Source organism: Lampetra fluviatilis, chromosome 26 (genome assembly GCF_964198595.1).
Source record: "Lampetra fluviatilis chromosome 26, kcLamFluv1.1, whole genome shotgun sequence".
NCBI classification, from domain to species: domain Eukaryota; kingdom Metazoa; phylum Chordata; class Hyperoartia; order Petromyzontiformes; family Petromyzontidae; genus Lampetra; species Lampetra fluviatilis.
Window position 1 is genome coordinate 11,128,562 of NC_136300.1, and position 14,794 is coordinate 11,143,355.

The 14,794-nt window shown below is 58.2% G+C and overlaps 2 protein-coding genes across 4 annotated transcripts in view; both read right to left on the bottom strand.

The window, feature by feature from the left end:
* The window catches only part of LOC144942086 (carbonic anhydrase 7-like), a 33,797-nt gene extending 20,527 nt beyond the window's left edge, over positions 1-13,270 (bottom strand). For 2 of the 3 annotated variants that reach the window (XM_078868768.1, XM_078868766.1), the window contains exons 1-2: positions 13,218-13,270; positions 245-448 (exon numbers count right to left, since the gene is read on the bottom strand). In XM_078868768.1, the coding sequence (XP_078724894.1) occupies positions 245-448; positions 13,218-13,254 (241 nt within the window). In that variant the 5' untranslated portion in view covers positions 13,255-13,270. Of the gene's footprint in view, positions 1-244; positions 449-11,523; positions 11,878-13,217 lie in introns of those variants that run through there. The other variant, XM_078868767.1, reaches the window with a different exon arrangement.
* On the bottom strand, positions 11,919-13,139 carry LOC144942085 (uncharacterized). Its single transcript, XM_078868765.1, has one exon. It carries the CDS (start codon positions 13,137-13,139, stop codon positions 11,919-11,921), a length of 1,221 nt encoding a protein of 406 aa, XP_078724891.1.
* Positions 13,271-14,794: the final 1,524 nt, after the last annotated feature.

Genomic DNA, 14,794 nt, shown 5'->3' on the forward strand with positions numbered 1-14,794 from the left:
AATGCTACCACCGAAACCGCCGCAGCAGTACAGCCACGCCTCGTGACCCTTCTGCTGCTACTGCTGATGGTGATCACGCTGCTGATGATGACACTGCTGATAATGCTGATGCTGCTTATGATGATGAGACTGATGTTTATGATGACGATGATGACCGTGATGAGAGATGATGATGATGCTGATGATGATGCTGCTGTCGACGACGATGACGGTGATGAGACGGATGTTGCGGCTGCCACCGTACCGCAGGCGCCCTTGACGCTGGAGTCGTGGAAGGAGAGCATGAAGGAGGAGCCGGTGTTGGACAGCTGGCGGGACGCCCTCGAGCTGTAGCGCAGGCGCAGGGGCTCGACGGAGGGGTCGCGCTCCACCGAGTCCGGGTCGATGTCGATGGGCGACTGCCGGGGCCCCTTCGCCACGGGGTACTCGCGGGCCCAGCACGAGGGTCCTGGGGACAGCGCGGAGGGGCCAGGCAACGTGTGAGGCTCGCATTGTGCAACGTCAGGCACGGCAACACCACCCCCCCCCGATGCAGGTCTCTCCCTTTAACGTCGTTCCGCAAAAACGTCGCCGCTTCGTGGTTGACACCGTCACGGGATTTGCGTCCCCCCCCCCCACGCTCTCGCGTCGCTTACGGCAATCGGCCGCACCTTTCTCGTCATCCGTCGCCTCTCGGCACTTGGCAGAGGTCGCAAACGGGTTTTGATTCCTTAACCGTACCCGTACCCGGCCGCACCAGGGTCGCAAACGGGTACCGGTACCCGTACCCGGCCGGGTACGGGTGGCCGGGTATCGGGTAGGGTACGGGTATCGGGTACCCGGTTGCGACCTCTGGCACTTGTCCCCCCACCACCGCCCTACCCCGGACACGAAGCCCTCGGCGTGGCGCGTGAACTGAACTCTAGCCTGTCAAGGCACGCCTAGCCGCTGTGTTGCTCTTCTGCAGACAAGCGGCCCGGCTACCACAAATGACGGCTCGACGAAGTGGGTTTATCTCGCGGAAACAGCAGCAGCGGCCATGCACCGTTACACGTGTGATGTCGATGGAAAGACTGGAGGATCCGGAGGAAAAATCCACGCGACCACGGGGAGAGAGAGAGAGACCACGAACTCCAAATATACAGCAGGTGTTGGGATCGAACCCACGGCCTCCTGCGTACTCTAGAGTACAATACAGTGTTCATGTACAGTATTTTGGTGATTCTATAGTGTACTGTCTTGTACCCTGTATAATTTGTGTACAAGTTTACTGCTGTACACGAGTGTTGAGTGCAGTGCTCTTAGTAAATTAACGTAACGTTACGGGTACGTCCAGGATGAAGATGCGCGCATTAACGCAGCGCGTCGCCGTTCAGGTTTTTCTGTCGCGGGGAGAAAACTAAAAATCGCTTCGATTGACGTCGCTCCGATGTTCCTCGTCGCGCCTTTCCTTCAGGAACGCTATCCCCGACGAAAACCGGGGGGGGGGGGGGGGGTATTACCACATAACAATTAATATATTTATTTATTTGTATATATATAGACGGTTCTGTGTTTGGCGCAATTCTGCAAGTTGCGGATCGGGTTGCCGCTGCAGGATCTGTCGCGAGCGCAGAGCGTCGCACGGACGAGCGGGAAGGCAGCCGGAAGCACGCGCTAGCAGACGAGTTGTCCGAGCTCTGCGGTCCTGCCACGGCAGTGTTTGGTCAGCTCCGTACGTCGCCGCTTCCATCGGGGTCCCTGCCGCAGCGGCGTCACGGTGCAGCGCGCCCTGCGATATCCTCGCAGCGGCAGAAGGCGGCTTTTGGCTCGGCCATCGAACAAAGACGGTGGTCGACGGCGTCGCGAGAGGCGCTTCCAGATTGCGCTCCTGCGGCCGTCTGGAACGCTCTTGCTTCCCTTCCCATATTAGGAAGCCACTGGAGCTGTGCACTTTTAAATCATCTGGATTGACAACTCATTTCTGCAGGGTCATCATGTGTTAGTTTGTCGTCCTTCCCCTCGCACCTCCGATTAGCGCGGCTGGCTCCGTGTGGTGCGAAACGAGTTCAACGTTCGTACACACTGGACTTGGAATCCAGAGGGCGCCCGTTCGAGTCTATCTCCCGGCGCGGCATTTTCTTGAATCCCCCCCACTAACCCCGCCCCCCACGTCGCCTCCATCCACCCGGCAGTAGTATGAACGGGATTGCCACGGGCAGTCGATCGGCAGGTCGCAGCGTGGTGGGGAAAAACGTGGGCACTCCCGCCCGCTTCTAAGACGCCTGCCCAGCGTGGAAGAGTAGGCCAAGACACCCGAGATACCCTCTTATGAGCGCGGCAAACTTCCCTCACCAGCGCGGAGAGCGGCGACGTTAACTTTGGCGATAAATTATCATTTGACCGCAACCTGCCGGAAGGCCACGTGGGCTGCCCCGGGCAGCCCTCCTTCATGACCGCAGCGACAGCGGCGCGGAAGAAGTCGTCAACGTGACGACGACACGTGCTCTCTCTCTCTCTCTCCCTAATCCGCGTGCGCTCTGCGTCTGTCAACTTGATCCGAGCGCAAACGCCCAACGGTGATGATTATACTAATAATAAACAACAACACGACACCGCACGGACTAACATCCCCGTGTCGTCTTAACAGGTTGTCGGGGCAGGCGCGCACAGGCACAAAGCAAGCACGTGGCTATTTTAAGCCACTGTGTGGTTATTATCTATTTATCGAGATATACAAAAAGGAAATGTGTGAATGTGTGTCTGTTCGAAATGTTTAGCATACTTCCCGACACGCAACAAACTTGAAATTTGGCATGTAGGTAGCTTCCAGACGGGACACAATGCAGAACGTATGAAAATAGACTTTTGTATCTTGGGGGAGGCGCAATAATGAATATATTTTTTGCACGGCAAGTGAGCGGTGACGTCACATCTGTGATGTCACCCGCATGCGGCAGCGTCACGCAGTGTGCCTGCTGACGTCACGCATCCCCCCCCACCCTCCGCGTAGGCCGTGTGTTAATCCAAGACAAGAATCCAAGTCCCGGGCAAAGCCGGGTCGTCAAGCTAGTTTTCAGGATGAAGATCCACCCTCCCCTCGCCCATAGCCTTAACAGATTTTTGTTTTCGGGGCAAAACGCCGTTAGCGAGCGCCCACGAGAGATGCCGGCACGGCGCACGAGGGGGCGGGTGGCCAAACGATGTCTGCGACACCATCGCTGCCCCAGGTAGGGTCCTCGTATTTGAGGCTGAGTCGACCCATGGGGAGGCCCAGGGCCGGTTCAGATAAATCGTCGCTTGGCATCGGTGGCTGTCAGCCCTGGGGCGGGGGTCGAACTCGGGTCGCCGGGGTCCAGAGCGCGGCGCGCTAACCGCTGCACCGCCGATGGCGCGTGCGGTTGGGGTAAGATGCGGGTGCTCAACATTCGAGCCACAACACACGAGCATAATAACAACAACAACAACTCGTGGACGAGGTGTAGCGACCTCGCGCTGTGAGGGAAGAGACACAATTGCGAGCCCGTCGGTGGCTGTGAGGGTGTGATGTTTGAAGGAGGCGGTTGGGGGTGGCAGGGTGGAGAGGCGAGATAGGAGCTGAATGGATGGATATTCATTTGCACATCACGCCTCGTGTGAACGGGTGCTAGAAGTGTAACATTGCATCTTGCACACACACGCGCGCGCGACACACACACACGTGACAGACACACACTCGTCTACCTGCACGACACACGTACACTGACGCACATAATTGACACGCCAACAAATATATACAAAGATCGCCCGTATAGCCTTCAACAGACTGACGGGGCAAGTGCTGCTCGCGAGCACCTATGGAAACTGGCACGGTACACGAGGAGGTGGGGTGGCCAGCACCACTCTCGGCCGCCTTTGTCTCCCTCGTGTTGATATTTACAGAACGCGACAAGCACTCGTTTATCGTTGAGTCAACAACGGCGTTGGCTGCCCGGAGCTTCGCTCGTTGCTGGCGGACGACCGCCTCCGACTGCCCAGCAGCGTCCTTCACGAGCCTCCTCCACAGGGGCCCATGTTGACACCCATGGTACCACTCAGCTCCACATTCTCCCGGGCCGCATCAGCCCATCTCCTCTCTCGTCCGTGGCGTGTCAATTAAGTCTCGTCCATGTGACCAAACATGCCCAGCGACCGCATGCCCGGGCACGCGGTCGCAGGGCATGTGGGCGGCATGACCCAGCCACCGTGTTTGCACCTGCCAGAGGAGCTCGCTGTTGGGGCAGATTTCGCAAGGATCTGTGTGAGCTCACGCAACATCCAGTCCGGTTAAACCCAGGATGGATCGTAGGCAGGTCAGGCGGAACGTTTCAAGCCGGGCGTAGGGAGTTCCTGCAAAAGGGGGCCCACGTTTCGCAAGCGTAGAGAAGGGAGGGGCATAACTGTGGTCGAAAAGACCCTGAGCGGCATTATCCAAAGATACATAACAGACTGTTGGGGCAATAGATGTTTGCGAGCACCTATTAGGGACGACACGACACACGAGGAGTTGGGGGTGTGCCAGCACCGCACCGAACCGCCTTTATCTCTCCAATGCTGGTGTTTACACACCGCATCAGGTGCCAATTTAAGGCTGAGTCGACCTAGGGGAGGCCTAGGATCGATTCAGATATTCGTCACCGATATATGACTGTGAGCGGCAATCGAACGCGGGTCGCTGGCTCGTGCAGTCCGCTAACCATTGCACCACCGCTCCTCACCACAACGACAAAGATCCCCCGTGTAGCCTTAACAGACTGTTGGGGCAAGTGCTGTTAGCAAGTAGCACACCTATGAAGACCGGCACGTCACAGGAGGCGGTGGGTGGCCAGCACCACGCCCGACCACCTTTGTCTCCCCAGTGGCGATGTTTACACACCGCACCAGGTACTCACTTGAGGCTGAGTCGACCTAGGGGAGGCCCATGACCGGTTCAGATAATCGTCACTGGCGTTGGCCGTGAGCGGGAATCGAACTCGGGTCGCCAGGTTCGTAGCGCAGCGTGCTAACTGCTACGCCACCGCTCATACAGATACACACGCGCACTGCCAACACTTATATATATAACACATCTCACCAAGGATGTAAATGAATACGGTGTTAATTTGAGAGCGTAAAGCTGCATCGTGGGAGACTGGCTCCGCTCACTGGGAGGCGCAGCGGTGTTCGTGTTGGCGCATGCATCGGTGCAATGGGCTCCACCTCCGGAGCTCTTCATCGAGACCCCAACGCAGCAGATTCAACGGACAAATATCTCAGAGCCCTGCCAATGCCACCGCTGGACTGAAGCCCCCCCCCCCTCCCCTTGCTCCCCTGGCGCGGAGTGTGCGCGCGGGTCAAGGGGGGCCAGCCAGGGCCGGCCGAGTTGTATCGCTCGCCACCGATGATGGCCGTGGCCCCCGGGGGTGGAACTCCGGTCGCCGGGTTCGGGGGACCCGTTTGCGCTAACCACGGCGCCACCGATCAACCACCGTCATGTAGACATTTAAACGATCGCGTGATGATGATGCTGTTGCTGCAGCTGCTGCGTTGGCAGTGGTGCACCACAAATAACAACAATCAACAACAACAACAACTCAACGCACTCGTCAGTAGCAGTGTGGCCTTAAAATGGGGAACAAATATATCATGGGCGACGTTTCGGGCAATGCCCCTTCGTCATCATCGAACGTGAAGGGTCATCATGTTGGAAGGGTCATCATGTGCTTTGGAAAAGGGCCATTGCCCGAAACGTTAAAATGTTTCTTTTGGGGTAATTTCGAAGTGATAATGTACGCGTGTTGAACTTCTTTCGCACCGTACGTAGCCTACCGTGCTAATCGGAGGTGCTGGGGAAGGACTACAAACTAACACACACTCATCAAGAAATGAGTTTTTCAATCTAGATGATGATTTCATGAAAGTGCATAGCTCCTGCGGCTTCCTGACATCGGAAGGCAGAGGCGTTCCAGACGGCCACGGAAGCGCATCAGAAAGCGCCGCGCGACGATGCGGTGGCCACCGTCTTTGTTCGACGGCCAGCAGCCAAAAAGCCGTCGCCGTTGTTGCTGCTGCTGCTGCTGTTGCTGCTGTTGCTGTTGCGAGGATGACGAGCGGAGATGGCGTGATTGTGGTGTATACCCCTTGATGAGCTCAGCCAAGGTACCAGTCATTGCGGTTTGCCTGGTGCGGCCGTTTGTGGCCCACGAAGGTCACGATCCTCCCCGCCCTGGTTTGAGCCTCACAACTCACTGTAGCGCCATTGGGGGTGGAGGGGGTGAGGGAGGGGGGGGGGGGTCAGTGGCCTAGAGGGGTCAAGGTTGGGGCCGGGGGCGGGGGGGTGGTGCCCGCGTTGTTTGCCGGAACATCACGGACCCGACAATGCCATCGCATCTAAATAAGGCGACCACAGATCAATCAATCGGCCCCTCTCGTTTGTCGAGGGTTTCTAATTGAAGATGAGATGGTGGGGGGCCCCGCGGGGAGGGGGGGGGCATGAAGACAAGTAGCTGTGGATCGTGGGAGGTGGAGATGTAATGCCATGCAGCGAACGGAGGGGAAAGGGGGGGGGTCCGAAACGAGATACATTCGGGGGGGGGGGGGTACAGCACGTGACTTTCCCTGCCTCACTGAGCACATTTTAGGGGTGAAAATTACGACAAAGACGAAGTGTCGCCCCGTATAGCCTGCACAGAATGTCGGGGCAAGTGCTGTTAGCGAGCGAACGAGCGCCTATGAAGGCCGGGGACTGTGGCACACGAGGGGGTGGTGGGTGGCCAGCACCACGCCCCCCCTCCCCCCTACCGCCTTTGTCTCCCCGGTGTCGATGTTTACGCACCGCAACGGGTACTCATTTGAGGCTGAGTCGACCCTAAGGCAAGCCCAGGACCGGTGCAGATAATCGTCACCTCGTGTTGACCGTGAGCGGGAGTGGAACTCGGGTCGCCAGCTTTGCAGCGTGACGCGCTCACCGCTCCACTACAGCTCCCCACCAGATTACCACCACAACCACCACAACCACCACCGCAACCACCACCGCCACCACCACCGCAACCACCACCGCAACCACCACCGCAACCACCACCACCACCACAACCACCACCACAACCACCACAACCACCACAACCTCCACCACCACCACCCACCCTCAAAGTTGCCACCGCTATGTTGAATCCTCAGAGTCGCGCATACCTGGATTTCACACATGCGTATCGATTACCGCGCGCCTCTTATTTTAGAAAACCACACCTACCCCTCCCCCCACCACCACCCCTCCCCCCAGCCCAACCTCTCCTCGCAAAAAAATAAATACATCTTCCGATGTTCTCTGTGCGCCTCTGTGTTCTTGACTCCCCCTCCCTTTCAAACCCATCCACCCTCCCTCCCCAGCTCCCGACTTCTCCGCTTCTTGTTCTTCTTGCCCCTCTCCCTCTGCTTCCCCACCCCCTCCGCCCGCCTCCCCGGAGGACTCTGCTCATAGCGAGAGCGATCGCGCGGGGCCGTCAATCACCGCAGGGCCGCCTCGCGGTGCGCGCGAAGCTCTGCGGGAGAGGCCCAAAAGGTGGGCCGCCTCGTTCGCGTCGCCGCTCGGAGGTGGCTCAGTGGGGGGGGGCTCAGCGGGGGGGGGGGCTCAGCGGGGGGGGGGGGCTCAGCGGGGGGGCTCAGCGGGGGGTGGCTCAGCAGGGGGGGGCTCAGCGGGGGGGGGGGGCTCAGCGGGGGGGGGGGGGGCTCAGCGGGGGGGGGGGGGGGCTCAGCGGGGGGGGGGCTCAGCAGGGGGGGGCTCAGCGGGGGGGGGGCGGGGCTCAGCGGGGGGGGGGGCTCAGCGGGGGGGGGGGCTCAGCGGGGGGGGGGGGGCTCAGCGGGGGGGGGGCTCAGCGGGGGGGGGCTCAGCAGGGGGGGGGGCTCAGCGGGGGGGGGGCGGGGCTCAGCGGGGGGGGGGGGGCTCAGCGGGGGGGGGGGGCTCAGCGGTGGAGCGAGTGCCTCGCCATCAAAAGGAGTTCAATTCCCACTGCTTGGGATGGAAGTTGACTCAGCCCCATCAGCATCATCATTATCACCCCCTTCTTCCGCGGTCGATAGCACGAGAAGCTCCACCACTTTGCGGTCAATTTAACAGTCAGTGGTTGCGCAATGGAGTGACTTGCCCACGCCGTATTAATGTGGAATTGTCACCATGAGACCCAGGGCTGTCGGCACGAGATGAGCAGCAATGTATGCTCGGGGCAGCCGGGCGTGGTGTTGGCCACCCACCCCCTCGTGTGCCGTGCCGGCCTAACAGCACTTGGCCCTTCAATCTGTTAAAGCTATACGGGGGATATTTGTCTTTGTCTGTGTGTCTGGGGATCGGTAGTGTAGTGGTTAGTGCGCTGCGCTACGAAACCCGGCGACCCGAGTTCGATTTCCGCTCACGGCTAACACCAGTGACGATTACCTCAACCGGTCCTGGAGCTCCTCTAGGTTGACTCAGCCTTAAACGCGTACTTGTCGTGGTGTGTAAACGGCAGCGTTGGGGAGACAAAGGCGGCCGGGCGTGGTTCTGGCCACCCACCAAACTCGTGTGCCGTGCCGGACTTCATAGGCGCTCTGCCAACGGTACTTGCCCCAACAGTCTGTGGATGGCTACGCGGGGGACCTTTGGCTTTGTCTCTCCGCCCTCCTGCCACGCTTCCCTTGCGCTCCATGGAGCCCAAAGCCTTTGGCAGTCTCGGCGCGTCGGCATGCGGCGTGAGTTTGTGGGGAGTGTGGGGAGTGAGTGTGGTGAGTGTGGGGAGTGTGTGGGAGTGTGGTGAGTGTGGGGAGTGAGAGTGTGGGGAGTGAGAGTGTGGTGAGTGTGGTGAGTGTGGTGAGTGTGGGGAGTGTGGTGAGTGTGGTGAGTGTGGGGAGTGTGGTGAGTGTGGGGAGTGTGGTGAGTGTGGGGAGTGTGGGGAGTGTGGTGAGTGTGGGGAGTGTGGTGAGTGTGGAGAGTGGGGAGTGTGGGGAGTGTGGTGAGTGTGGTGAGTGAGAGCGTGGGGAGTGAGAGTGTGGTGAGTGTGGGAAGTGTGGTGAGTGAGAGTGTGGTGAGTGAGGGGAGTGTGGTGAGTGTGGTGAGTGAGAGTGAGGGGAGTGTGGGGAGTGTGGGGAGTGTGAGATCGGGCGGTTGAGAGTCCAGAGGTTAAGCGCGTGTGAGTGTACAGTACTGAACACGATTCCACGTGTCTGTGTGTGTTGTGTGTGCGTGTACAAATATGCGTGGTATGTGTGTGTGTCGGTAACGTTTGTCTGGGAAGACAAAGGCGGCCGGGCGTGGTCCTCGCGTTGCCGTGTCGGCCTTCATGGGCGCTCGGCTTTCCGGCACTTGCCCCCAGAAGTGGGGGGGGGGGGACGACGACTTTGTCTTTTGTTTCTTTGTGTGTGTTCACGCGCACGCGTTCACGCGCGCCCGGGTCAACACCAAACTCCCAAAGCACCACAGCGCCTTCCCACCCACCCCACACACATCCAGCCCCCCCCCACTCCCGTGCGCTCCCTGCGAGGAGCCACACCGAGACTCGGGAGCCGTGGGGGTGCGGGGGGTGCGGGCAGCAGTCACGGGGGGCGGGAGTCGACGGAGGGAGGATTTTACGCATTTGGCTTCAACACAGACGGGCAGATCCACTGCCCCCCGCGCTCAGCAAATACACAACCCCCGTGAAGCCTGCAACAGACTGTTGGGGCGAGCGCTGCGAGCGAGCAGCACCTATGAAGAAGGCCGGCACGGCACGCATGGGGGTGGGTGGCCAGCACCTCGCTCGACCGCCTTTGTCTCCCGAGTAGCTACTCATTTGAGGCGATCCTAGGAGGGGAGGCCCATGAACCGGTTCGGATAATCGTCACTTGGTGTTGGCCGTGAGCGGGAATCGAACTCGGGTTTGCCGGGTTCGTAGCGCAGCGCGCTAACCGCTACACTACCGCTCCCCATCACACACATCAAGGCGTGACCACGGCGCTTGTGCCAGGCTAGGTGCACTTTGCGGTGACGTGAATTAAGGCTGGCTGGCTGGCAGGAGGGACAGACCCTGGTGCCATGGGTTAACTGACAGATGACTGGCAGATGCACCAACATACACACAGACATACATACGTGCATACACAGAGGTACAAAGACACAGAATCCCGTATAGCCTCAACAGACTTTTGGGCCAAGTGCTGTTAGCGAGCATCTATGAAGGCAGAGGAGGCGCACGTGTGGGGGGGGTGTTAACAGCACCACGACCGGCCGCCTTTGTCTCCCCATTGCTTATGCATATACACCGCACCAGGTACTCATTCAAGGCTGAGTCAACCTAGGGGAAGTGCAAGGACAGGATCCGATTTCACTCGTGGCTGGGAATCGAACTCGTGGGGCTGAAGGTGTGTCAACCACAAGGTAATCGCTGTACTCACACCCACATTGACACTTTCTTTTTCACACGTAAAAAAAAACACAAGGACAAAGATCCCCCGTATAGCCTGTAATAGACTGTTGGAGCAAGTGCTGTTACCGAGCACCTATGAAGGCCGGCACGGTACGCATGGGGAGGTGGGTGGCCACCCCACCCCCGGCCGCCTTTGTCTCCCCAGTGACGATGTACACATTCGCACGTGCGCGCACAAACACACACACACGCATCCGCACACATTCTTCTAACACGTACTGACACGCGCACGTGGTGTGACCATCACCACCCCACCCCGGGGCGCCGGTGTCTCCCCAGTGACGATGTTTACTACACACCGCACCAGGTACTCAGTTGAGGCTGAGTCGACCTAGGGGAGACGCAGAACCCGTTGTTCGGATGTTCGTCGCTGGTGTTGGCCGTGAAACCGAACTCGGGTCATCGGGTTTATGGCGTAGCGCGCTAACCACACAAAGACAAAGATCCCCCGTATAGCCTTAGCAAACGTTTGGGAAAAGTGCTGTTGTTAGCGAGTACCTATGAAGGCCGGCACGATACACGAGGGGTTGGGTGGCCAGCACCACGCCCGGCCGCCTTTGTCTCCCCAGTGCCGATGCTTACGCAACGCACCGGGTACTCATTTATGCACACAGAGTCTCACACACACAGTCTCATACACACAGTCTCATACACAGTCTCACACACATACAGAGTCTTAAACACACACAGTCTCATACATACACAGTCTCACACACACATAGTCTCATACACACACAGTGTCATACACATACAGAGTGTTATACACACACATACAGAGTCTTATACACACAATCAGTCCCATACACACAAAGACAAAGACCCCCCGCATAACCTTAACCGACTGTTGGGGCAAATGCTGTTAGCGAGCACCTATTAAGGTACTCGCTCACACACATATAGAGTCTCATACACACACACAATCTTACACACACACAGAGTCGCATACACACACACATAGTCTCATACACACATAGTCGAATACACACACACATAGTCTCATACACACACACAATCTTACACACACACAGAGTCGAATACACACACACACAATCTTACACACACACACAGAGTCGCATACACACACACACATAGTCTCATACACACACACAATCTTACACACACACAGAGTCTCACTCACCATTATCCTTCCCGTAACCCCAAGACATGCTCGCCAAGTCAGCAGGGCAGATGCAGCAGCGCTGGACTTCCTCCACGTGTACCGGCGAGCGCGTGTGTCACACACGTGCGCGACAGTGTGTGTCTGTCTGTCAGTGTGTGTCTGTGAGTGTGTCTGAGTGTGTGTCTGTCTGTGAGAGTGTGTCTGAGTGTGTGTCTGTGATCGTCTGTCTATGAGTGTGTGTGTGTCGGAGTGTGTGCACTGCGTGTTCGCTAGCAACACTTGCCCTCCCGCCTCAACAGTCCGCTGAAGGCTACACGGATGTAAGCAGTCTATATCGAAGCTCACACTGCACGCACGCGTTTACGTGACTGCCGTTTCCGTAAAACTGGGACGCAGAGATGACAGAAGAGGTATTATGCGTGTAGTATGTGCCGTGTGTCTGTGTCTCCTTGTGTCTGTCTACGTGTCAAAGTCTCTACGCGTGTCTGCTGTGTCTGTGTGTCTCTGTGTCTGCTGTGTCTGTGTGTCTGTGTGTCTGCTGTGTGTCTGTGTGTCTGTGTGTCTGTGTATCTCTGTGTCTGTGTGTTTCTGTGTGTCTGTGTCTTTGTGTCTTTGTGTGTCTGTGTCTGCTGTGTGTGTCTGTGTGTCTCTGTGTCTGCTGTGTGTCTGTGTGTCTTTGTGTGTCTGTGTCTCTGTGTGTCTGCTGTGTGTCTGCTGTGTGTCTGTGTGTCTGTGTGTCTTTGTGTGTCTGTGTCTCTGTGTGTCTGCTGTGTGTCTGCTGTGTGTGTCTGTGTGTCTCTGTGTCTGCTGTGTGTCTGTGTCTGTGTCTGCTGTGTGTCTGCTGTGTGTCTGTGTGTCTGTGTCTGTGTGTGTCTCTGTGTCTGCTGTGTGTCTGTGTGTCTATGTGTGTCTCTGTGTCTCTCTGTGTGTCTGTGTGTGTCTGCTGTGTGTCTGTGTGTCTTTGTGTGTCTGTGTCTCTGTGTGTCTGCTGTGTGTCTGCTGTGTGTCTGCTGTGTGTCTGCTGTGTGTGTCTGTGTGTCTCTGTGTCTGTGTGTGTTTGCTGTGTGTCTGCTGTGTGTCTGTGTGGCTGTGTCTCTGTGTGTCTGCTGTGTGTCTGTGTCTCTGTGTGTCTGTGTCTCTGTGTGTCTGCTGTGTGTCTGCTGTGTGTGTCTGTGTGTCTCTGTGTCTGTGTGTGTCTGCTGTGTGTCTGCTGTGTGTCTGTGTGGCTGTGTCTCTGTGTGTCTGCTGTGTGTCTGCTGTGTGTGTCTATGTGTGTCTCTGTGTCTGTGTGTGTCTGCTGTGTGTCTTTGTGTGTCTGTGTCTCTGTGTGTCTGCTGTGTGTCTCTGTGTCTGTGTGTGTCTGCTGTGTGTCTGTGTGTCTTTGTGTGTCTGTGTCTCTGTGTGTCTGCTGTGTGTGTCTGTGTGTCTCTGTGTCTGCTGTGTGTCTGCTGTGTGTCTGTGTGGCTGTGTCTGCTGTGTGTCTGCTGTGTCTCTGTGTGTCTCTGTGTCTGCTGTGTGTCTGCTGTGATGGCACGCGCGCTCTCCCCGCGAGCGAGGACGATTTCCGCACAAGTGCGGACGCACGAGGCGGCGTGCCCGACGTAACAGAGCAGATACCCGGCCCCTCCCCTCATCCCTCCCCCTCGCCCTCCCCCACTGCCTCCCTCTCGCCCTCCTCTCTTTCCTCCATCCCTCTCAGGCTCACGCATCACCTCCAGCCGTCACTCCCCGTAGCCGCCCCGCCACCATCACCCCAGCCCGCACCGCCTCCCTCCATCTCTGCCGAGCGTGCTCGTTTCCCTCACTTCCTCCTCCTCATCTCCTCCTCCCTCTACCCAGCCCCCCCCCCTCTCCCCAGCCCCTCCCCCCTCTCTCCAGCCCCTCCCCCCTCTCTGCCGCATCCCTCGCGATTCCCCTCATTCCATTCCTCCTCCATCCGCGCTCTCCCTGCCCGCCGCCTCCGTTCCCCTTTCTCTCGCTGTTCATTCATTCCTCCACCCCTCCCCCTCTCTCACGGATCGCCGCTACACCCGAAGCACACCACGTGTGATGGTATACGCCCCGCCACAACACAACCACGACACACCACGTGTGATGGTACACGCCAAGCCACAACACACCACGTGTGATGGTACACGCCCAGCCACAACACACCACGACAGACCACGTTTGATGGTACACGCCCAGCCACAACACACCACGACACACCACGTGTGATGGTACACGCCCAGCCACAACACACCACGACACACCACGTGTGATGGTACACGCCCAGCCACAACACACCACGACACACCACGTGTGATGGTACACGCCAAGCCACAACACACCACGTGTGATGGTACACGCCCAGCCACAACACGTGTGAGGGTACACCACAACACATTACACACGACAACACACGACACACCACAACACACGACACACCACGTGTGTGTGTATGTGTAGTGGTGGTATTGACGTGCGCCGACTGTGACAGTGATGGATCACGGGGCGGCGCGGGGTGCGGGGTTGGGCACGCGTTGTGGGCGTGGTGTGGACGCGCGCGCCGGGAGTGACAGATGACGGGGCGGCGCGGCGTGGGTGGTGAGGCACGATGAGATGTGGGAAAAGAGGATCGTAGCCAGCGCCCGGCGATTGGTCGAATAAGTGGGTGCTCGCAGCGACGTCCGCAGGTGGGGTATAAAGGGGGACGCGCGAGAGCACTCGGGGAGAGTTACCCAGTTGAAGACCCGAAGACGGAGCTGAAGACCTAGTGCCCCGAGACCCCTAGTCCCGCCGTCCTTGTGGGGACCGGGGCCCTGTGTGGCTCGGAGGCGAGGCTGTGGGACCCGGGGTCCGACGGCCCCCCCGTGGGTCGGGCTGGGGACCCACAGTCGAGACGGATACCCCGGGCAGGGAGTGTCCCGAGTAGCTCAGTGGCGTTAGTCGCCGAGTAGCTAAGTGGATGTTGGTCATCCGAGTAGCTCAGTGGCGTTAGTCGCCGAGTAGCTAAGTGGGTGGTTGTCACCCGAGATACTAAGTGGATGTTGGTCATCCGAGTAGCTCAGTGGGCGTTAGTCGCCAAGTAGCTAAGTGGGTGTTTGTCACCCGAGATACTAAGTGGGTGTTTGTCACCCGAGATACTAAGTGGGTGTTTGTCACCCGAGATACAAAGTAGGTGTTAGTCACCTGTGAACAAGTTTGATAAAATAAAGAGTGTGTTACCCGTGAAGTCGTCTCCCGCCGAGTTACTACATTACAACTGGCGTCAGAAGTAAACCTGTCTTCAAGGAGTATGGACACGAGG